Source organism: Staurois parvus, unplaced genomic scaffold, assembly GCF_062004578.1.
Source record: "Staurois parvus isolate SC_StPar_1 unplaced genomic scaffold, SC_StPar_1.0 ptg003537l, whole genome shotgun sequence".
Classification (NCBI taxonomy): Eukaryota; Metazoa; Chordata; class Amphibia; order Anura; family Ranidae; genus Staurois; species Staurois parvus.
In genome coordinates this window covers 24289-47767 of record NW_028321333.1, presented here as the reverse complement: position 1 = coordinate 47767, position 23479 = coordinate 24289, and the positions used below count along the sequence as shown (strand labels likewise).

General features: G+C 50.6%; 2 protein-coding genes across 4 annotated transcripts in view; both read left to right on the top strand.

Annotated features, from left to right (window-relative positions):
* Positions 1–22485, top strand: part of LOC149427732 (arf-GAP with GTPase, ANK repeat and PH domain-containing protein 3-like) — a gene marked incomplete at its 5' end in the record, with an annotated part of 53062 nt that extends 30577 nt beyond the window's left edge. Inside the window, 7 exons of the mRNA XM_089667726.1 lie at positions 3428–3577; positions 3695–3856; positions 8264–8418; positions 8534–8624; positions 8893–9115; positions 14528–14783; positions 14868–22485. Coding sequence (XP_089523852.1) covers positions 3428–3577; positions 3695–3856; positions 8264–8418; positions 8534–8624; positions 8893–9115; positions 14528–14783; positions 14868–15005 — 1175 coding nt within the window. The remainder of the gene's footprint in view (positions 1–3427; positions 3578–3694; positions 3857–8263; positions 8419–8533; positions 8625–8892; positions 9116–14527; positions 14784–14867) is intronic.
* Positions 20566–22485, top strand: LOC149427731 (uncharacterized). Of its 3 annotated transcripts, XM_089667725.1 has the most exons (3): positions 20850–21004; positions 21319–21363; positions 21768–22485. In XM_089667725.1, the coding sequence occupies exons 1-3, from the start codon at positions 20850–20852 to the stop codon at positions 22318–22320; spliced, it is 753 nt and encodes a 250-aa protein (XP_089523851.1). In that variant the 3' UTR covers positions 22321–22485. The 3 variants fall into 3 exon arrangements, with proteins under 3 accessions (XP_089523849.1, XP_089523850.1, XP_089523851.1); XM_089667723.1 differs by having other exon boundaries at positions 20566–21004; positions 21319–22485; XM_089667724.1 differs by having other exon boundaries at positions 20846–21363.
* Positions 22486–23479: the final 994 nt, after the last annotated feature.

Here is a 23479-nt window from a genome sequence, read left to right as displayed (position 1 = left end):
AGAAGGCTTTGTATGAGGTCATCATTGAAGAATGGGTTTGGCACATCGTATGGAAGGCTCCCTATGAGGTGGTCATTGGAGAATGGGTTTGGCACATCACGTAGAAGGCTCCGTATGAGGTCATCATTGGAGAATGGGTTTGGCACATCACGTAGAAGGCTCCGTATGAGGTCATCATTGGAGAATGGGTTTGGCACATCGTATGGAGGGCTCCGTATGAGGTCATCATTGGAGAATGGGTTTGGCACATCACGTAGGAGGCTCCGTATGAGGTCATCATTGGAGAATGGGTTTGGCACATCGTATGGAAAGCCGCGTATGAGGTCATTATTGGAGAATGGATTTGGCAAATCGTGTGGAAGGCTCCGTATGAGGTCATTATTGGAGAATGGGTTTGGCATATTTTGTGGAAGGCTCTATATTAGGTCTTCATTGGAGAATGGGTCTGGCAAATCACGTAGGAGGCTCCGTATGAGGTCATCATTGGAGAATGGGTTTGGCACATAGTATGGAAGGCTCCGTATAAGGTCATCATTGGAGAATGGGTTTGGCACATCGTATGGAAGGCTCTGTATGAGGTCATCAATGGAGAATGGGTTTGGCACATCGTATGGAAGGCTCTGTATGAGGTCATCATTGGAGAATGGGTTTGCACAACTTGTTGGAGGCTCTCTATGAGGTCATAATTAGAGAATGGGTTTGACACATCTCATAGAAGGCTCCGTATGAGGTCATCATTGGAGAATGGGTTTGGCACATCACGTAGGAGGCTCTGTATGAGGTCCTCATTGGAGAATGGGTTTGGCACATCACGTAGAAGGTTCTGTATGAGGTCATCATTGGAGAATGGGTTTGGCACATCGTGTGGAAGGCTCTGTATGAGGTCATCATTGGAGAATGGGTTTGGCACATCACGTAGAAGGTTCCGTATGAGGTCATCATTGGAGAATGGGTTCGGCACATTGTGTGGAAGGCTCTGATTGAGGTCATCATTGGAGAATGGGTTTGGCACATCACGTAGAAGGTTCCGTATGAGGTCATCATTGGAGAATGGGTTTGGCACATCACGTAGAAGGCTCTGTATGAGGTCATCATTGGAGAATGGGTTTGGCACATCGTGTGGAAGGCTCTATATGAGGTCATCATTGGAGAATGGGTTTGGCACATCGTGTGGAAGGCTCTGTATGAGGTCATTATTGGAGAATGGGTTTGGCACATCGTGTGGAAGGCTCTATATGAGGTCATCATTGGAGAATGGGTTTGGCACATCGTGTGGAAGGCTCTGTATGAGGTCATTATTGGAGAATGGGTTTGGCCTATTTTGTGGAAGGCTCTATATGAGGTCTTCATTGGAGAATGGGTTTGGCACATCACGTAGGAGGCTCTATATGAGGTCATTTTTGGAGAAGGGGTTTGGCACATCATGTGGAATGCTCTATAAGAGGTCATAATCGGAGAATTGGTTTGGCACATCGTATGGAAGGCTCTGTATGAGATCATCATTGGAGAATGGGTTTGGCACATCACGTAGAAGGTTCTGTATGAGGTCATCATTGGAGAATGGGTTTGGCACATCACGTAGAAGGCTCCGTATGAGGTCATAATTGGAGAATGGATTTGGCACATCACGTAGGAGGCTCCATATTAGGTAATAATTAGAGAGTAGGTTTGGCACATCATGTGGAAGGCTCCGTATGAGGTCATCATTGAAGAATGGGTTTGGCACATCATGTGGAAGGCTCTGTATGAGGTCATCATTGGAGAATGGGTTTGGCACATCATGTGGAAGGCTCCGTATGAGGTCATCATTGGAGAATGGGTTTGGCACATCGTGGAAGGCTCTGTATGAGGTCATCATTGGAGAATGGGTTTGGCACATCACGTAGAAGGCTCCGTATGAGGTCATAATTGGAGAATGATTTTGGCACATCATGTGGAAGGCTCCGTATGAGGTCATCATTGGAGAATGGGTTCGGCACATCGTGTTGAAGGCTCTGTATGAGGTCATCATTGGAAAATGGGTTTGGCACATCATGTGGAAGGCTCCGTTTGAGGTCATCATTGGAGAATGGGTTTGGCACATCAAGTAGGAGGCTCTATATGAGGTCATCATTGGAGAATGGGTTTGGCACATCATGTGGAAGGCTCTATATTAGGTCTTCATTGGAGAATGGGTTCGGCACATCACCAAGAAGGCTCCGTATGAGATCATCATTGGAGAATGGGTTTGGCACATCATGTGGAAGGCTCTGTATGAGGTCATCATTGGAGAATGGGTTTGGCACATCATGTGGAAGGCTCTGTATGAGGTCATCATTGGAGAATGGGTTTGGCACATCATGTGGAAGGCTCTGTATGAGGTCATCATTGGAGAATGGGTTTGGCACATCATGTGAAACGCTCTGTATGAGGTCATCATTGGAGAATGGGTTTGGCACATCATGTGGAAGGCTTTGTATGAGGTCATCATTGGAGAATGGGTTTGGCACATCATGTGGAAGGCTTTGTATGAGGTCATCATTGGAGAATGGGTTTGGCACATCATGTGGAAGGCTTTGTATGAGGTCATCATTGGAGAATGGGTTTGGCGCATCACTTAGAAGGCTCCGTATGAGGTCATCATTGGAGAAGGGGTTTGGCGCTTCATGTGGAAGGCTCCATATTAGGTAATCATTGGAGAATAGGTTTGGCACATCGTGTGGAAGGCTCCATATGAGGTCATCATTGGAGAATGGGTTTGGCACATCATGTGGAAGGCTCTGTATGAGGTCATCATTGGAGAATGGGTTTGGCGCTTCATGTGGAAGGCTCCGTATGAGGTCATCATTGGAGAATGGGTTTGGCGCTTCATGTGGAAGGCTCCGTATGAGGTCATCATTGGAGAATGGGTTTGGCACAACATGTGGGAGGCTCTGTATGGGGTCATCACTCATGCATAATGAAATCTGGGAGGCTCCGTCATCATTTTGAGGTATTCGAACATCATGTGAGAGGATTCAGTTTTCATATAAAGTCGTCATGCTGGGGGGAGTGATTCAGTTGTGGTTCTTAAAGAGCATCTTGGGAGGCTCCATTTGAGGTCATCAATGGTTGGAGTGTGGAACCAGAAGATGAACGCAGTGTTGTGGAGTGTTTGTCTCTCATTGGTAGAATGGGATTGGAGATGTGTTCCAGGATCGGCACATTTTTAGCCCTTCAGCGTGTTTTTCAGTTTTATACTTCAGCAATGGTTTCATCGGAATGGGTCTTCCGCTCCATTTTTCATCGATTGTGTGATTATGAAGGAGGAATCTTTGTATTTCTACATGTTGTGCACTCTGAGAATGCTTCTGGCCTCATTTTACAAGTTCCTGCACATTCATTTTGGGGCGGATGAGACACTGGTCCGCTGCTCAGCCTGAATACATTGTCTGATATTGTCCTGTAGGGGGCACACACTCCAGCAACTCTTTGTCTTCGGAGCGCTCAGTCAGTGGTCTCAGTCTGTCGACGTTCAGTGGGAAGAGTGATGGGGTCAGTCTGACCCAGAGGTCATATTCCGTCTGTAGCGGGGAGCAGTGGGGTGACACAGTAACAGGTGAGATGATGGCGGTAAAGTTGGGATTTGGAGAATGGAGCTCTGCCCTCCTCGCTGATACCTGTACCTTTTACTTGTGAATTGATTGTCTGTTCTCACTGGGTCGTGGATTTGTAGGTGTCTCTCCAAGTGATTCTCTCAGTCCAGCTCCAAATTTGGGGGGCACAGCAAGTCCCAAACTAGATCCTCCACCTTCTCCTCATGCCAACCGCAAGAAGCACCGCAGGAAAAAAAGCAGTGGCCCACAACGTCCTGAGGGGGCCCCCACTACGGGAGAGGGTAATATACTGAATGCTGAGGATGGGGTCTCTGGGGAGAGGGTTCTGTATAATTGGAGCATAGTTGGTGTTGATAAAGTAGGATGAAAGATTACACAGGCATGAAGAACCATGAGGTATGACTGCTGGGACGGAGGTAGAACAGCATTACCATGGGGGTATGACTGATGGGACGGAGGTAGAAGGACATTACCATGGGGGTATGACTGCTGGGACGGAGGTAGAAGGACATTGCCATGGGGGTGACTGCTGGGATGGAGGTAGAACAGCATTACCATGGGGGTATGACTGCTGGGATGGAGGTAGAAGGACATTAGTATGGGGGTATGACTGCTGGAACGGAGGTAGAAGGACATTACCATGAGGGTATGACTGCTGGGACGGAGGTAGAAGGACATTACCATGGGGGTATGACTGCTGGGACGGAGGTAGAAGGACATTACCATGGGGGTATGACTGATGGGACGGAGTTAGAACAGCATTACCATGGGGGTATGACTGCTGGGACGGAGGTAGAAGGACATTACCATGGGGGTATGACTGCTGGGATGGAGGTAGAAGGACATTACCATGGGGGTATGACTGCTGGGATGGAGGTAGAAGGACATTAGTATGGGGGTATGACTGCTGGGACGGAGGTAGAAGGACATTACCATGGGGGTATGACTGCTGGGATGGAGGTAGAAGGACATTAGTATGGGGGTATGACTGCTGGGACGGAGGTAGAAGGACATTACCATGGGGGTATGACTGCTGGGATGGAGGTAGAAGGACATTAGTATGGGGGTATGACTGCTGGGACGGAGGTAGAAGGACATTGCCATGGGGGTATGACTGCTGGGACGGAGGTAGAAGGACATTACCATGGGGGTATGACTGCTGGGATGGAGGTAGAAGGACATTGCCATGGGGGTATGACTGCTGGAAAGGAGGTAGAAGGACATTACCATGGGGGTATGACTGCTGGGACGGAGATAGAAGGACATTGCCATGGGGGTATGACTGCTGGGACGGAGGTAGAAGGACATTACCATGGGGGTATGACTGCTGGGACGGAGGTAGAAGGACATTACCATGGGGGTATGACTGCTGGGACAGAGGTAGAAGGATATTACCATGGGGATATGACTGCTGGGACGGAGGTAGGACATTGCCATGGGGGTATGACTGCTGGGACGGAGACAGAAGGACATTGCCATTTGGGTATGACTTCTGGGACGGAGGTAGAAGGACATTACCATGGGGGTATGACTGCTGGGATGGAGGTAGAAGGACATTACCATGGGGGTATGACTGCTGGGACGAAGGTAGAAGGACATTTCCATGGGGGTATGACTGCTGGGACGAAGGTAGAAGGACATTGCCATGGGGGTATGACTGCTGGGACAGAGGTAGAAGGACATTGCCATGGGGGTATGACTGCTGGGATGGAGGTAGAAGGACATTACCATGGGGGTATGACTGCTGTGACGGAGGTAGGACATTACCATGGGGGTATGACTGCTGGGACGGAGGTAGAAGGACATTACCATGGGGGTATGACTGCTGGGACGGAGGTAGAAGGACATTACCATGGGGGTATGACTGCTGGAACGGAGGTAGAAGGACATTACCATGGGGGTATGACTGCTGGGACAGAGGTAGAAGGATATTACCATGGGGATATGACTGCTGGGACGGAGGTAGGACATTGCCATGGGGGTATGACTGCTGGGACGGAGACAGAAGGACATTGCCATTTGGGTATGACTTCTGGGACGGAGGTAGAAGGACATTACCATGGGGGTATGACTGCTGGGATGGAGGTAGAAGGACATTACCATGGGGGTATGACTGCTGGGACGAAGGTAGAAGGACATTGCCATGGGGGTATGACTGCTGGGACGAAGGTAGAAGGACATTGCCATGGGGGTATGACTGCTGGGACGGAGACAGAAGGACATTGCCATTTGGGTATGACTTCTGGGACGGAGGTAGAAGGACATTACCATGGGGGTATGACTGCTGGGATGGAGGTAGAAGGACATTACCATGGGGGTATGACTGCTGGGACGAAGGTAGAAGGACATTGCCATGGGGGTATGACTGCTGGGACGAAGGTAGAAGGACATTGCCATGGGGGTATGACTGCTGGGACAGAGGTAGAAGGACATTGCCATGGGGGTATGACTGCTGGGATGGAGGTAGAAGGACATTACCATGGGGGTATGACTGCTGTGACGGAGGTAGGACATTACCATGGGGGTATGACTGCTGGGACGGAGGTAGAAGGACATTACCATGGGGGTATGACTGCTGGGACGGAGGTAGAAGGACATTACCATGGGGGTATGACTGCTGGGACAGAGGTAGAAGGACATTGCCATTTGGGTATGACTTCTGGGACGGAGGTAGAAGGACATTACCATGGGAGGTATGACTGCTGGGACACAGGTAGAAGGACATTACCATGGGGGTATGACTGCTGGGACAGAGGTAGAAGGATATTACCATGGGGGTATGACTGCTGGGACGGAGGTAGGACATTGCCATGGGGGTATGACTGCTGGGACGGAGACAGAAGGACATTGCCATTTGGGTATGACTTCTGGGACGGAGGTAGAAGGACATTACCATGGGGTTATGACTGCTGGGATGGAGGTAGAAGGACATTACCATGGGGGTATGACTGCTGGGACGAAGGTAGAAGGACATTGCCATGGGGGTATGACTGCTGGGACGAAGGTAGAAGGACATTGCCATGGGGGTATGACTGCTGGGATGGAGGTAGAAGGACATTACCATGGGGGTATGACTGCTGGGACGGAGGTAGAAGGACATTACCATGGGGGTATGACTGCTGGGACGGAGGTAGAAGGACATTACCATGGGGGTATGACTGCTGGGACGGAGGTAGAAGGACATTACCATGGGGGTATGACTGCTGGGACGGAGGTAGAAGGACATTACCATGGGGGTATGACTGCTGGGACAGAGGTAGAAGGATATTACCATGGGGGTATGACTGCTGGGACGGAGGTAGGACATTGCCATTTGGGTATGACTGCTGGGACGGAGACAGAAGGACATTGCCATTTGGGTATGACTGCTGGGACGGAGGTAGAAGGACATTGCCATGGGGGTATGACTACTGGGATGGAGACAGAAGGACATTAACATGGGGGTATGACTGCTGGGACGGAGGTAGAAGGACATTACCATGGGGGTATGACTGCTGGGACGGAGGTAGAAGGACATTACCATGGGGGTATGACTGCTGGGACGGAGGTAGAAGGACATTACCATGGGGGTATGACTGCTGGGACGGAGGTAGAAGGACATTACCATGGGGGTATGACTGCTGGGACAGAGGTAGAAGGACATTGCCATTTGGATGTGACTTCTGGGACGGAGGTAGAAGGACATTACCATGGGGGTATGACTGCTGGGACGGAGGTAGAAGGACATTACCATGGGGGTATGACTGCTGGGACGGAGGTAGAAGGACATTACCATGGGGGTATGACTGCTGGGACAGAGGTAGAAGGATATTACCATGGGGGTATGACTGCTGGGACGGAGGTAGGACATTGCCATTTGGGTATGACTGCTGGGACGGAGGTAGAAGGACATTGCCATGGGGGTATGACTACTGGGATGGAGACAGAAGGACATTAACATGGGGGTATGACTGCTGGGACGGAGGTAGAAGGACATTACCATGGGGGTATGACTGCTGGGACGGAGGTAGAAGGACATTACCATGGGGGTATGACTGCTGGGACGGAGGTAGAAGGACATTACCATGGGGGTATGACTGCTGGGACAGAGGTAGAAGGACATTGCCATTTGGATGTGACTTCTGGGACGGAGGTAGAAGGACATTACCATGGGGGTATGACTACTGGGATGGAGACAGAAGGACATTAACATGGGGGTATGACTGCTGGGACGGAGGTAGAAGGACATTACCATGGGGGTATGACTGCTGGGACGGAGGTAGAAGGACATTGCCATGGGGGTATGACTGCTGGGATGGAGGTAGAAGGACATTGCCATTGGGGTATGACTTCTGGGACGGAGGTAGAAGGACATTGCCATGGGGGTATGACTGCTGGGACGGAGGTAGAAGGACATTGCCATTGGGGTACCAGGCTTGGCTGTGGGTCTGTATGGAGTAATTTGGAGTCTTGTGATGAGATGTCCACACTGAAGATCATCCTTCTGAACATCTTTTAATTGCTGATGGGGTCATGGCTCAGTTCCATCTTTGAAAATGGAGTTAGAGGTTGTGAGAGTTCCGGATCCATCTTCCTTGAGGGTGGGGGAGGGGGATATCACCTCAAGAGACAGGTATGCACAGGGTGGAGGATGGGATAGCCTTGTTCCCTCGATGTTCTGAGCTGTAATCTGTCTCTTTCTGCTTCAGAACCAGAAGAATCGTATGGCTTTGTGATCGTGTCACTGACCAGTCAGAGTTGGCACTTCGAAGCTTCGGTGTATGAAGACCGGGAACTTTGGGTCCAGGCCATCGAAAGCCAAATCCTGGCCAGCCTGCAGAGCTGTGAGAGTACCAAAAATAAGGTGTGGTAACCGTGTTCCCTGCCCGGTGATGTCCCGTCCATGTGGAATGCTCACTGACCTTCACTTCTCCTGGCCCTCACCCCACCCACCATCAATCCCTCTGCTCTCATTACAGACACGGCTCGGCAGTCAGAGCGACGCTCTCGCCATTCAGTCAATCCGGAGTGTGAGGGGGAACAGCTTGTGTGTAGATTGTGACACTCCCAGTGAGTACCCGCCTGTCCACTCCGTCCATCACGTCTTCTCCCCTCCATTGCCTTCTCCAATGTATGTCCCTGGTGTGATGTCTATCCTCACTCCTCCCTGAGTATGCTATGTAGACACCAGAGACTTGCCCACCGGCCTTCACTCTCCGTCCCCATAGGGGAAACGTCTGTGTTCTAGGTCCCGAGAGGACACCAGTGACCAGTCATTGGACCAGAGTTTGCCCAATGGCTGAGGTGTTGATCTTCTTTCTTGTTTTTCCTTTTTCAGACCCGGACTGGGCCAGTCTAAACCTTGGATCTTTGATGTGTATAGAGTGCTCGGGAATTCACCGCAATCTCGGGACGCATCTCTCCCGCGTGCGCTCTCTCGATTTGGATGACTGGCCGGTTGAGCTTACTATGGTGATGATGGCCATTGGGAATAGTCTGGCCAATGCTGTGTGGGAGCACTGTACGGAGGGGTACAGCAAGCCAACCTCGGAGAGCTCCAGGTGAGTCCCGAAAGATGGAATGACGTGACAACTGTCTTGGAAATTCGCTTTGAACGAATTTTTCCTTACCGTGAGTACTCGCAGTTGGATGCGCAGCAATCCCCCATAAAGCTGTGCGAATCTCGCTCACCACGACTGCAGCTTAGCCCCAAGATTCCTGCACCTCCAACTGGTTTAGCTATCTCGAGATGTGGGGAAATGGAGCTCCCGTTACCTAGGAATGATCACACGACACTCTCAGGTTGCTGTTGGAATTCACATAGAGACTGCCTCCAATCCCAGCCTCCGGTTTATTACAAGCACATACACGCCCACACACGAGGGTCAGGTCAATCCCCTCCCACAGAACAATGCATAGGGATGTCCATACATGAGAATGAACATCCTGTTTGGAGTGTAGCATTTCCTCTTATCTATACTGGAAGCCAGTTGAACCAGTCCTCCCCTCCCCCATGAGCTCTCAGTGGAGAGCAAACTTCCCATCCTATCAGCTCCTAGTAGTATGTCCATTCCCTGTACAAGCATCCCTTAGATCAGTGATGGCGAACCTTTGTGAGCCCCGAGTGCCCAAACTGCAACCCAAAACCAACTTATTTCTTTCAAAGTGCCAACACTGCAATGAAACCTGAATATCGAGCTTTTGGTTTAGAAAAAACAACTCGTACAGAAGTGCAAACGAATTAACAGTACAGGGATGACCAGAGACTGCGGACACAGTACAGGGATGATCAGAGACTGCGGACACAGTACAGGAGATGATCAGAGACTGCGGACACAGTACAGGAGATGACCAGAGACTGCGGACAGCACAGGGATGACCAGAGACTGCGGACACAGTACAGGGGATGACCAGAGACTGCAGACACAGTACAGGGATGACCAGAGACTGCGGACACAGTACAGGGATGACCAGAGACTGCGGACACAGTACAGGGATGACCAGAGACTGCGGACAGCACAGGGATGACCAGAGACTGCGGACACAGTACAGGGGATGACCAGAGACTGCGGACACAGTACAGGGATGACCAGAGACTGCGGACAGCACAGGGATGACCAGAGACTGCGGACAGTACAGAGATGACTGCTGACCTTTGGGGAGGGGGGGGGGGTACCCGCTCTTACTTCCGCAGAGTTTTTTTTTTATCTTACCTGTTCCTCTATCCAACCGCTCGCTGTCTTCCCGGCTTCTGTAGTGTGGGCGCTCGTCGGACAGCCGGATGCCCAGTGCGCATGCGCAAGAAGCGCTGCGCTTTGTGATTGGTCCGGCGGCTTCTGGGATCTGTCATGTGTCCCAGGTACCGCCTTACCATTCACAAAGAGCACTGCTTCTTGTGCATGCGCACTTGGGACCCGGCTGTCACGCACACTACAGCCGGGAAGACAGCGCGCCGCTGGATTCTCCTGGCGTGCCCACAGATAAGGCTCGGCGTGCCGGCTGTGGCACGCGTGCCACGGGTTCGCCATCACTGCCCTAGATTAAACATCAGTCTTTACCTGGATGGGCCGATACCATCTTTATTAAAACACATCCATCCAGATACAGTTCAGGTCGGTAATGGGTTGTAAGATATACATGATCCTACACGCGGAGTTCGCACTGCTTGGCGCCTTGCGGCACGGAGTCCATGTGGTACTATGCTGCTGATATGTGCATACAGGCCCGCGGCCTACCGCCGGCGGCATTCGCATCGAATGGTGGTATACACGCCGGTCTATACGTGCAGATCTGCCATCTCATCCATTACCGAGCTGAGTATTCTCATTATTATTATTATACAGTATTTATAAAGCCCCCATAGTTGGCTCAGCGCTGTACATTACAAAGGGGGACAGAACATGTGACAGAACAATACCAATACAATGTGATACATGAGGGGATCGAGGGCCCTGATCCTGGGAGCTTACAATCTAGGAGGGGGGGGATGGTGGCACAGGAGGAGATAGCTGTGGGGGATGGAGTGGTAGGAAGAGTGGAGGAGGTCGGCAAGTTAGCAGGGGGTGGGGTAGGCTTCCCTGAAGAGATGGGTTTTCAGGGTGCGCCTAAAGGAGAGGAGAGTAGGTGATAATCTGAAGGGTTGGGGCAGGGAGTTCCAGAGGACGGGTGACATCCTGGAGAAGTCCTGGAGGCGGGCATGGGAGGAGGAGACCAGGGAACTAGAGAGAAGGAGGTCTTGTGAGGAGCGGAGTGTGCGTGTTGGGCGGTACTTGGATATTAGGTCAGTGATGTAGTTCGGGGCAGTATGGTGGACGGCTTTGTATGTCAGTGTTAGGATTTTAAATTTGATCCGTTGCGCAATCGGAAGCCAGTGGAGGGATTGGCAGAGGGGGGTGGAGGACACTGAGTGGAGGCCAGTGGAGGGATTGGCAGAGGGGGGTGGAGGACACTGAGTGGAGGCCAGTGGAGGGATCGGCAGAGGGGGGTGGAGGACACTGCGTGGAGGCCAGTAGAGGGATTGGCAGAGGGGGGTGGAGGACACTGAGTGGAGGCCAGTGGAGGGATTGGCAGAGGGGGGTGGAGGACACTGAGTGGAGGCCAGTGGAGGGATTGGCAGAGGGGGGTGGCGGAGATGGAGCGGTTGGAAAGGTGAATGAGTCTGGCAGCCGTATTCAGGATGGACTGAAGCGGGGATAACCTGTGGTGAGGCAGGCCAGTGAGGAGGGAGTTGCAGTAGTCGAGTCGTGATATGATGAGGGAGTGGATGAGCTGTTTAGTGATTTCTGGGGTTAGGAACGTGCGGATTTTGGCGATGTTGCGGAGGCGGAGTCTGCATGTTGTGGAGGCGGAGTCTGCATGTTGCGGAGGCGGAGTCTGCATGTTGCGGAGGCGGAGTCTGCATGTTGCAGAGGCGAAGTCTGCATGTTGCGGAGGAGGAGTCTGCACGAGTTTGTTAGTGATTGGACTTGGGGCTGGAAGGATAGGTTGGAGTCCAGAATGACACCCAGTACTCTGGCCTGTGGGGCGGGTTTGATGGTAGCGTTGTTGGATGTGATGGAGAAGTCAATGGGGGGTGGTGTCCGGGCTTGGGGGAAGACAAGAAACTCGGTTTTGGAGAGGTTCAATTTAAGGAAGTGGAGTGACATCCAGTCTGATATGTCGCTCAGTAGGTGTGTGATTCGGGCGGAGACCGAGGGGGTGAGGTGGGGGGGCGGAGACCGAGGGGGTGAGGTGGGGGGTTGAGAGATAGATTTGTGTGTCGTTAGCATATAGGTGGTAGTTGAAGCCGTGAGAGTGTATGAGTTGGCCAAGGGAGGAGGTATAGATGGAGAAGAGAAGGGGCCCGAGGACAGAGCCTTGAGGGACCCCAACAGAGAGGGGGAGTGAGGGGGAGGTGGTAGCATTATAGGTAACGCTGGAAGAGCATTGTGATAGGTAGGATGAGAGCCAGGAGAGAGCAGAATCTCTGAGGCCAAGGGAGTGTAGTTTTTTGAGGAGGAGGGGGTGGTGGACTGTGTGGAAGGCCGCAGAGAGGTCAAGGAGTAGGAGGACTGAATAGTGGCCATTAGCTTTGGCGGTTAGCAGGTCGTTGGAGAGTTTGAGTAAGGCGGTTTCGGTGGAGTGTAGGGCGGTTTCGGTGGAGTGTAGGGCGGTTTCGGTGGAGTGTAGGGAGGTTTCGGTGGAGTGTAGGGAGGTTTCGGTGGAGTGTAGGGGGGTTTCGGTGGAGTGTAGGGGACGGAAGCCGGACTGTAGGGGATCGAGGAGGTGGTTGTCGTTGAGGTGAGAGCATAGGCGGGTGTAGACGAGGCGCTCGAGGAGTTTAGATGTAAATGGGAGCAGGGAGATGGGTCTGAGGTTGTTCGGGTCATTAGGGTCCAGGGAGGGCTTTTTAAGTATGGGGGTGATGTGGGCGTGTTTCAGAGGGGAGGGGAAAGTGCCGGAGGAGAGGGAGAGATTGAAGATGTGGGTGAGGGAGCGTAGGATGGAGGGGGAAGGAGGTCGTAGGAGTTGAGGGGATAGGGTCGAGGGGGCAGGTGGTGAGGCGGGCATCAGAGAGGATCTTGGAGACTTCCTCGATGGTAGTAAGGTCAAAGGTGCGGAGTGTTGGGGGTACTGTAATACATACATTGTACATGGCATGGCCCAATTGCAGCCTTCAGAGCTTTAATTATACACACCAGAGACATATGAACAACACTCATATATGACACATTTAAAGGACAACCAACAATACAAAATTTCCATGACACCCCCAACTTCCTGACCTGAAAGTCACCCCCATCCCTGCAGTCCCTCCACTCTGCCCACTCCGCCTTGCTCCCTCTGCTCTCCAGCTGGGCCTAGGCTTCCTCAGATTCCCACCACTTGGTGACAAGTCTAGTAGAAGCCGCTGTCCAACCAGTGCTAGAAAGTGGCCAGAAGTCTCCGCCCCCTTCATATGTCTGTCCATCCAGTGCTAGAAAGTAGCCAGAAGTCTCCACCCCCTTCATCTGTCTGTCTATCCAGTGCTAGAAAGTGGCCAGAAGTCTCCACCCCCTTCATATGTCTGTCCATCCAGTGCTAGAAAGTGGTCAGAAGTTCCCGCCCCCTTCATATGTCTGTCCATCCAGTGCTAGAAAGTGGCAAGAAGTCTCCGCCCCCGTCATATGTCTGTCCATCCAGTGCTAGAAAGTGGCCAGAAGTCTCCGCCCCCTTCATATGTCTGTCTATCCAGTGCTAGAAAGTGATTAGAAGTCTCCGCCCCCTTCATATGTCTGTCCATCCAGTGCTAGAAAGTGGCCAGAAGTCTCCACCCCCTTCATATGTCTGTCCATCCATTGCTAGAAAGTTGCCAGAAGTCTCCACCCCCTTCATATGTCTGTCCATCCAGTGCTAGAAAGTGTTCAGAAGTCCCCGCCCCCTTCATATGTCTGTCCATCCAGTGCTAGAAAGTGGTCAGAAGTCTCCGCCCCCTTCATATGTCTTTCCATCCAGTGCTAGAAAGTGGTCAGAAGTCTCCACCCCCTTCATATGTCTGTCCATCCAGTGCTAGAAAGTGTTCAGAAGTCCCCGCCCCCTTCAAATGTCTGTGCATCCAGTGCTAGAAAGTGGTCAGAAGTCTCTGCCCCCTTCATCTGTCTGTCCATCCAGTGCTAGAAAGTGGTCAGAAGTCTCCGCCCCCTTCATCTGTCTGTCCATCCAGTGCCAGAAGTCTCCGCCTCTTTCATATGTCTGTCCATGCAGAGATAGAAAGGACGGCACATATGTTCTCCGTCCTCCCCCAGTGAGGTACCTGCCCCACCCTAGTAAGGTACCTTCCCCACCCCAGTGAGTTACATTCCCCACCCCAATGAGGTACCTGCCCCACCCTGTGATGGTTCTGCCTCACCCCCGTAATGGCTCTGCCCCTCCCTCCTGATGGCTCTGCCGCACCCCCGTTTCCCGGCTTGGTTCCATGGTCCATTCTTAGGTTCTTGTGTTGTGTTGCTCCTCAGGGAAGAGAAGGAGCGGTGGATCCGCGCCAAGTATGAGCAGAAGCTCTTCCTGTGCCCCCTGCCGGCCTCCGATGTCCCCCTGGGGCAGCAGCTCCTGCGCGCAGTAGTGGAGGACGACTTGCGGATGGTGGTGACGTTGCTCGCTCACGGTACGAAGGAGGAAGTGAACGAAACGTATGGGGATGGCGATGGTCGCTCGGCACTTCACCTCTCGGCAGCAATGTCCAACGTTGTGTGCACACAGCTCCTCATCTGGGTAAGAGGAAGGAACGATCGATGTGGGCTTGGCCTTCCTGGCCGATGATCCTTCTACTAACGCCTTTCCTTCTTGTCTCTGTAGTATGGTGTGGATGTGAAGTGCTGCGACGCTCGCAGTCTCACTTCGCTTTCATACGCCCGTCGGGCTGGCAGCACAGAGTGCGCGGATATCCTCCTCCAGTATGGCTGCCCTAGTGACAGTCCAAGCCCCGCCCTGTAACCCCGGACGACTCACGTGACACGACTCGACCTCCCGCTGGTGACCTGGCTCTGGCAGCCATTTTTTTTATTTAGTTTTATTATTGATTCTCAGGATTCTGGACTATACCTCCGTGTCCCTGTGGTGCCCCTCCATCACCCGTCCTTGCTGCTCAATGTTGTACGTGTCAGTCCTGCAGAGCAGAGTGTGCAACACAGTCCCTATCTAGAGGCATTATTCGATGTATACATGGAACTGACCGGGCACAAGAAGAAATATGGAACATCCGTCGTCAAGGTACAAGAAGGCACGTCCTGCCGACGGTGTTCCCGGAAGGCACGTCCTGCCGATGGTGTTCCCGGAAGGCACGTCCTGCCGACGGTGTTCCCGGAAGGCTCGTCCTGCCGATGGAGTTCCCGGAAGGCACGTCCTGCAGATGGCGTTCCCGGAAGGCACGTCCTGCCGATGGTGTTCCCGGGAAAGGCACGTCCTGCCGATGGTGTTCCCGGAAGGCTCGTCCTGCCGATGGCGTTCCCGGAAGGCACGTCCTGCTGATGGCGTTCCCGGAAGGCACAATGCTGTCTCCTACTTGAACCATGTAATGTGTAGAGTGTTCGTATCTCCACCACCTTTACATTTCTGAATCCATCGGTTTTCATGGTACGGATAGTTCGATGTGTGTGCTGGGCTCCTGTATCTCTATATATATGTATATATGTATGATATGTATAAGACCGACGGCTGGAGAACACGTGGGGAGCAATGAAGCATTTTGTGTTTACATACATTATGGTATTCGCTATATTTACTTGACGCACATCTTCTCTCAGCTGGAAGAAGGTGCTGAAACCTTGACTTGACTCTCGGGTTATCGTCTACATGAAACCTGAGGACACCTATACCGTAGTAGGCCCCGATTAGCAGGTCTCCAGGACCGGGGGTTTCTTAGGTCTAACATTTAAAAGATCTGTGAGGAACTGATATTTTCCTTGAAAGTTTAATGACTTCTCTACCTCACCCATCCATGAGCTGACCTTCAGTATTAGGGAAGTGGGTCTTGGACAGCAAGGAAGTTGGAGCTTCTGGAAAGACGCTACGTTGAGTGACAGATTTATTGAATTAGAGATGGATCACGATGGATAGATTATGGTATTCCCTATATTTACTTGACGCACGTCTTCTCTTGGCTGGAAGAAGGTGCTGAAACCTTGACTTGACTCTCGGGTTATCTTCTCCGTTAAACCTGAGGACACCTATACAGTAGTAGGCCCTGATTAGCAGGTCTCCAGGGCGGGGGGTTTCTTAGGTCTAACATTTAGAAGGTCTGTGAGGAACTGATATTTTCCTTGAAATTTTAACGACTTCTCTATCTCACCCATCCATGAGCTCCAGTATTAGGGAAGTGGGTCTTGGACATCAAGGAGGTTGGAGCTTCTGGAAAGAAGCTACGCCGAGTGACAGATTTATTGAATTAGAGATGGATCACAATGGATAGATTATGGTATTCCCTATATTTACTTGACGCACATCTTCTCTTGGCTGGAAGAAGGTGCTGGAACCTTGACTTGACTCTCGGGTTGTCTTCTACATTAAACCTGAGGACACCTATACAATAGTAGGCCCTGATTAGCAGGTCTCCAGGGCCGGGGGGTTTCTTAGGTCTAACATTTAGAAGTTCTGTGAGGAACTAATATTTTGCTTGAAAGTTTGACTTCTCTAACCCATCCATGAGCTGACCTCCAGTATTTGGGAAGTGAGTCTTGGACAGCAAGGAGGTTGGAGCTTCTGGAAAGACTCTACATTGAGTGACAGATTTATTGAATTAGAGATGGATCACGATGGATAGATTTCCTGGTCTGGAGGTAGACATTGTGGGACAGACCTTCTGGGTTTGTGTTACGTTTCGAGGGACAAACAACCTGGTCTAGAGGTAGACATTTAAAGACAGGTGTCCTGGATTAGAGGCTAATCTGGTTTCTGGTCAGGGGGTAGACATTGGGGGGCAGAACTTCTTGATAATTGGTACATATTGAGGGACAAACAACCTGGACTGGAGGTAGACTTATGTAGACAGACCTCCTGGATAAGTGGTACATGTCAAGGGACCATCAACCTAGTTTAGAGATAGACCTTGAAAGACAGGCCACCCGGATTAAAGGTTAATGTCCAAAAACAAACATCCTGGTCAGGTGGTAGACGTTGTGGGGTGCTGACCTCCTGGATTAGTGCTGCATGTTGAGAGACAGATTCATTGATCTTGAAGTATATATATGTAGACAGACCTCCTGGATTAGAAGATAATGTTGTAAGGGAAACTTTCTGGTCAAAAGGTAGACATTGGGGGGCAGACCTTCTGGATAAGTGGTACATGTCGAGGGACAGACAACCTGGACTGGAGGTAGACCTGTAAATCCAGGCCTCCTGGATTAAAGGATAATGTAGGACAAACGTCCCGGTCAGGAGGTGAACATTGTGGCGGAGACCTTCTGGATAAGTGGTACATGTCGAGGGACAGACAACCTGGACTGGAGGTAGACCTGTAAATCCAGGCCTCCTGGATTAAAGGATAATGTAGGACAAACGTCCTGGTCAGGAGGTGAACATTGTGGGGGAGACCTTCTGGATAAGTGGTACATGTTGAGAGACAGATGACCTGGTCTGGAGGTAGACACTTAAAGACAGACCTAGATTGGAGGATAATGCTGTAAGAGTAACGTCCTGGTCAGAAGGTAGACATTGGGGGCAGACCTCCTGGATTTGTGTTACATGTCAAGGGACACACAACCTAGTTTAGAGGTAGACCTTGAAAGACAGATCACCTGGATTAAAGTTTAATGTGAGGAAACAAACTTCCTGGTCATGTGATGGACATTGTGGGACAGACCTTGTGGATTAGTGATACATGTTGAGGGACAGACAACCTGATCAGCAAGTAGACATTGAGGGACAGACCTCCTGGATTAGTAGGACAAGTCAAGGGGCAAACAATGTGGTCAGGAAGTGGACATGGAAGGAAAAACCTCCTGGACTAGAGGTAGAAGTTGAGTGACAGACTGTGTGGTCTGGAGGTAGACATTAAGGGACAGACTTCCTGGATTAGATGTTGATGGACCAACCTTCTGATAAAATATGAAAACTGAAGCTCCTAAAAAGTGGACAGAAAATGAAGGGGGGGAGGGGGGGCATTAGAAATATGTGGTCTAAGTCATGGACTACAGGCAGAAAAAGTTCTGTAGAAAAGGGGTCCAAGAATGGGGGGCAGGTGAAAGATAAAGTTGAAGGTGCTCTCAGGGTACGGGAATAATGACAATGAATTGTGCCTAATACAGCATAGTAGGTAGTCACTGGAGGGTTCCGGTGAGGTGTGGACAGAGGAGACGTGAGGTGTGCAGAAGATTCATTGGTGAATGGAAATTAAATGTTCATAGAAGAATGATCCAATCTGCAGGTCAGAGAGGACAGGGTAGATTGGGGTTGTGTATATATGATATCTGGGGTAATGGTCAGATTAGGGTTCTGTATATCTGGGGTAATGGCCAGATTGGGGTTCTGTATATCTGGGGTAATGGTCAGATTGGGGTTCTGTATATCTGGGGTAATGGTCAGATTGGGGTTCTGTATATATATATATATATATATATATATATATATCTGGGGTAATGGTCAGATTGGGGTTCTGTATATATATATGGGGTAATGGTCAGATTGGGGTTCTGTATATATATCTGGGGTAATGGTCAGATTGGGGTTCTGTATATCTGGGGTAATGGTCAGATTGGGGTTCTGTATATATATCTGGGGTAATGGTCAGATTGGGGTTCTGTATATATATCTGGGGTAATGGTCAGATTGGGGTTCTGTATATCTGGGGTAATGGACAGATTAGGGTTCTGTATATCTGGGGTAATGGTTAGATTGGGGTTCTGTATATATATCTGAGGTAATGGTCAGATTGGGGTTCTGTATATATATCTGAGGTAATGGTCAGATTGGGGTTCTGTATATCTGGGGTAATGGACAGATTGGGGTTCTGTATATCTGGGGTAATGGCCAGATTGGGGTTCTGTATATCTGGGGTAATGGCCAGATTGGGGTTCTGTATATCTGGGGTAATGGTCAGATTGGGGTTCTGTATACCTGGGGTAATGGCCAGATTGGGGTTCTGTATATATGGGGTAATGGTCAGAATGGGGTTCTGTATATCTGGGGTAATGGTCAGATTGGGGTTCTGTATATATATCTGGGGTAATGGTCAGATTGGGGTTCTGTATATCTGGGGTAATGGCCAGATTGGGGTTCTGTATATATGGGGTAATGGTCAGAATGGGGTTCTGTATATCTGGGGTAATGGTCAGAATGGGGTTCTGTATATCTGGGGTAATGGTCAGATTGGGGTTCTGTATATCTGGGGTAATGGTCAGAATGGGGTTCTGTATATCTGGGGTAATGGTCAGATTGGGGTTCTGTATATCTGGGGTAATGGTCAGATTGGGGTTCTGTATATCTGGGGTAATGGTCAGATTGGGGTTCTGTATATATATCTGGGGTAATGGCCAGATTGGGGTTCTGTATATCTGGGGTAATGGCCAGATTGGGGTTCTGTATATATATCTATGGTAATGGTCACTTGGGGGTTCTGTATATATATCTGGGGTAATGATCACTTGGGGGTTCTGTATATATATCTGGGGTAATGATCACTTGGGGGTTCTGTATATCTGGGGTAATGGTCAGATTGGGGTTCTGTATATATATCTGGGGTAATGATCACTTGGGGGTTCTGTATATCTGGGGTAATGGCCAGATTGGGGTTCTGTATATATATCTATGGTAATGGTCACTTGGGGGTTCTGTATATATATCTGGGGTAATGATCACTTGGGGGTTCTGTATATATATCTGGGGTAATGATCACTTGGGGGTTCTGTATATATATCTGGGGTAATGATCACTTGGGGGTTCTGTATATCTGGGGTAATGGTCAGATTGGGGTTCTGTATATATATCTGGGGTAATGGTCACTTGGGGGTTCTGTATATCTGGGGTAATGATCACTTGGGGGTTCTGTATATCTGGGGTAATGGTCAGATTGGGGTTCTGTATATATATCTGGGGTAATGGTCAGATTGGGGTTCTGTATATATATCTGGGGTAATGATCACTTGGGGGTTCTGTATATCTGGGGTAATGGTCACTTGGGGGTTCTGTATATATATCTGGGGTAACGGTCACTTGGGGGTTCTGTATATATATCTGGGGTAATGGTCAGATTGGGGTTCTGTATATATATCTGGGGTAATGGCCAGATTGGGGTTCTGTATATCTGGGGTAATGGTCAGATTGGGGTTCTGTATATCTGGGGTAATGGTTACTTGGGGGTTCTGTATATATATCTGGGGTAATGGTCAGATTGGGGTTCTGTATATATATCTGGGGTAATGGTCAGATTGGGGTTCTGTATATATATCTGGGGTAATGGTCAGATTGGGGTTCTGTATATCTGGGGTAATGATCACTTGGGGGTTCTCTACAGCTGAGTCTTGATTGGCTATTAATGTGCCCCCCCCTTCTATGAGCCTAAATGGAAAGGTCTGTAATGGCAGCTGTCATACTTTTTCCGACATCTCAACAAGCAGATTCATTGAATCTTCCCGGCAATTGTCCTGTCTGTGGCCATTGTTTGGCTTATGGTAGGACATTTGATCCTGATGATGATCTGATCTTCACAAACATCTCAAATACTTTCTTCAAAACAACTTCAGCTCTGTCCCCAGAAATTGGTGTGGGCTTCCAGGTGGTTGTGTTAAAGATCTTTCAGGGAGGGTGTGGGTGTCCAGGAGGTTGGCTTCCCAAGATCTTTCATGGATGGTGTGGGTGTCCAGGAGGTTGGCTTCCCGAGATCTTTCATGGATGGTGTGGGTGTCCAGGAGGTTGGCTTCCCGAGATCTTTCATGGATGGTGTGGGTGTCCAGGAGGTTGGCTTCCCGAGATCTTTCATGGATGGTGTGGGTGTCCAGGAGGTTGGCTTCCCAAGATCTTTCATGGATGGTGTGGGTGTCCAAGAGGTTGGCTTCCCAAGATCTTTCATGGATAGTGTGGGTGTCCAAGAGGTTGGCTTTCCAAGATCTTTCACGGATGGTGTGGGTGTCCAGGAGGTTGGCTTCCCAAGATCTTTCATGGATAGTGTGGGTGTCCAGGAGGTTGGCTTCCCAATATCTTTCATGGATGGTGTGGGTGTCCAGGAGGTTGGCTTCCCAAGATCCTTCATGGATGGTGTGGGTGTCCAGGAGGTTGGCTTCCCAAGATTTTTCGGGATGGTGTGGGTGTCCAGGAGGTTGGCTTCCCGAGATCTTTCATGGATGGTGTGGGTGTCCAGGAGGTTGGCTTCCCAAGATCTTTCATGGATGGTGTGGGTGTCCAGGAGGTTGGCTTCCCAAGATCTTTCATGGATGGTGTGGGTGTCCAGGAGGTTGGCTTCCCAAGATCTTTCATGGATGGTGTGGGTGTCCAGGAGGTTGGCTTCCCAAGATTTTTCGGGATGGTGTGGGTGTCCAAGAGGTTGGCTTTCCAAGATCTTTCACGGATGGTGTGGGTGTCCAGGAGGTTGGCTTCCCAAGATCTTTCATGGATAGTGTGGGTGTCCAGGAGGTTGGCTTCCCAAGATCTTTCATGGATGGTGTGAGTGTCCAGGAGGTTGGCTTCCCAAGATCTTTCATGGATGGTGAGGGTGTCCAGGAGGTTGGCTTCCCAAGATCTTTCATGGATGGTGTGGGTGTCCAGGAGGTTGGCTTCCCGAGATCTTTCATGGATGGTGTGGGTGTCCAGGAGGTTGGCTTCCCGAGATCTTTCATGGATGGTGTGGGTGTCCAGGAGGTTGGCTTCCCGAGATCTTTCATGGATGGTGTGGGTGTCCAGGAGGTTGGCTTCCCGAGATCTTTCATGGATGGTGTGGGTGTCCAGGAGGTTGGCTTCCCGAGATTTTTCATGGATGGTGTGGGTGTCCAGGAGGTTGGCTTCCCGAGATCTTTCATGGATGGTGTGGGTGTCCAGGAGGTTGGCTTCCCGAGATCTTTCATGGATGGTGTGGGTGTCCAGGAGGTTGGCTTCCCGAGATCTTTCATGGATGGTGTGGGTGTCCAGGAGGTTGGCTTCCCGAGATCTTTCATGGATGGTGTGGGTGTCCAGGAGGTTGGCTTCCCGAGATCTTTCATGGATGGTGTGGGTGTCCAGGAGGTTGGCTTCCCGAGATCTTTCATGGATGGTGTGGGTGTCAAGGAGGTTGGCTTCCCGAGATCTTTCATGGATGGTGTGGGTGTCCAGGAGGTTACATTCCTAAGATCTATTGTTGGGAAATGTGGACCTGAATGTGGTATCTGAAGTAGACCAATCATGATGTGGAAGAATGTCTGTTTGTATATTGTGTACAGTTTATTTATATTGCTCTGTACATACGCTGAGTTGTCTTGTGTATGTGCTGTGAAATAAAACTTGACTTCTTTAATGTCGTTGTGTCATTTGCTGCGAATATTGGTCCTTACATTCGGCACCCAGGCAGAATGTGTAACCAGCTTGGTCCTGCGGACTGACTTCATCTTCATCCAGTAGTCCTTCGATGGCACAGAGGTTGACCCTTCAGGAGGAATCTATGACTATGATCAACAATAGAACACAATCTTCTCAGATCACCCACCTAATATTCAGTAGGTTCCCCTTTTGCTGCCAATCGAGGAATGGATTCCACAGACAAAGCATCACATGGCCTCCCCTGGCTTGGCCTCTTCCCATGCTGCATCCAGGTGCCATCTCTTCCCAGGTAAGCGACCAGCACACACCCCGCCATCCACCTGATGGGAAAGAAAACGTCATTCATCAGACCAGGCCACCTCCTTCCATTGCTCCGTGCTCCAGTTCTGACCTCACGTTCCCACTGTGGACACGGGTCAGCATGGACACCCTGACCGGTCTGCCACTAGACAGCCCCATACACAGCAAACTGTCCCGACACCTTCCTACCAGAACCAGCATGAGCTTCTCCAGCAATTTCAGCTCCAGACGCTCTTCTATTGGATCAGACTATAGACCTCCATCAATGAGCTTTCCCTCCCCACCTCCATCAATGAGCCTCCCTCCCCCCACCTCCATCAATAAGTCTTCTCTCCCCACCTCCATCAATAAGCCTTCCCTCCCCACCTCCATCAATGAGCCTCCCTCCCCCCACCTCCATCAATGAGTCTTCTCTCCCCACCTCCATCAACAAGCCTTCCCTCCCCACCTCCATCAATGAACCTCCCTCCCCCCACCTCCATCAATGAGTCTTCTCTCCCCACCTCCATCAATAAGCCTTCCCTCCCCACCTCCATCAATAAGCCTTCCCTCCCCACCTCCATCAATGAGTCTCCCTTCCCCACCTCCATCAAGGAGCCTTCCCTTCCCCCCACCAATGAACCTTCTCTCCCCCCCACCTCCATCAATGAGCCTTGCCCCCCCCCCCACCT

Coding starts and splice junctions, on each gene's coding strand:
- LOC149427731 (XM_089667723.1), top strand. CDS start 20,566: ATGGAAAGGTCTGTAATGGCAGCTGTCATACTTTTTCCGACATCTCAA. Junction 21,005..21,318: donor ATGGTGTGGGTGTCCAGGAG/GTTGGCTTCCCA, acceptor GGTGTCCAGGAG/GTTGGCTTCCCGAGATCTTT.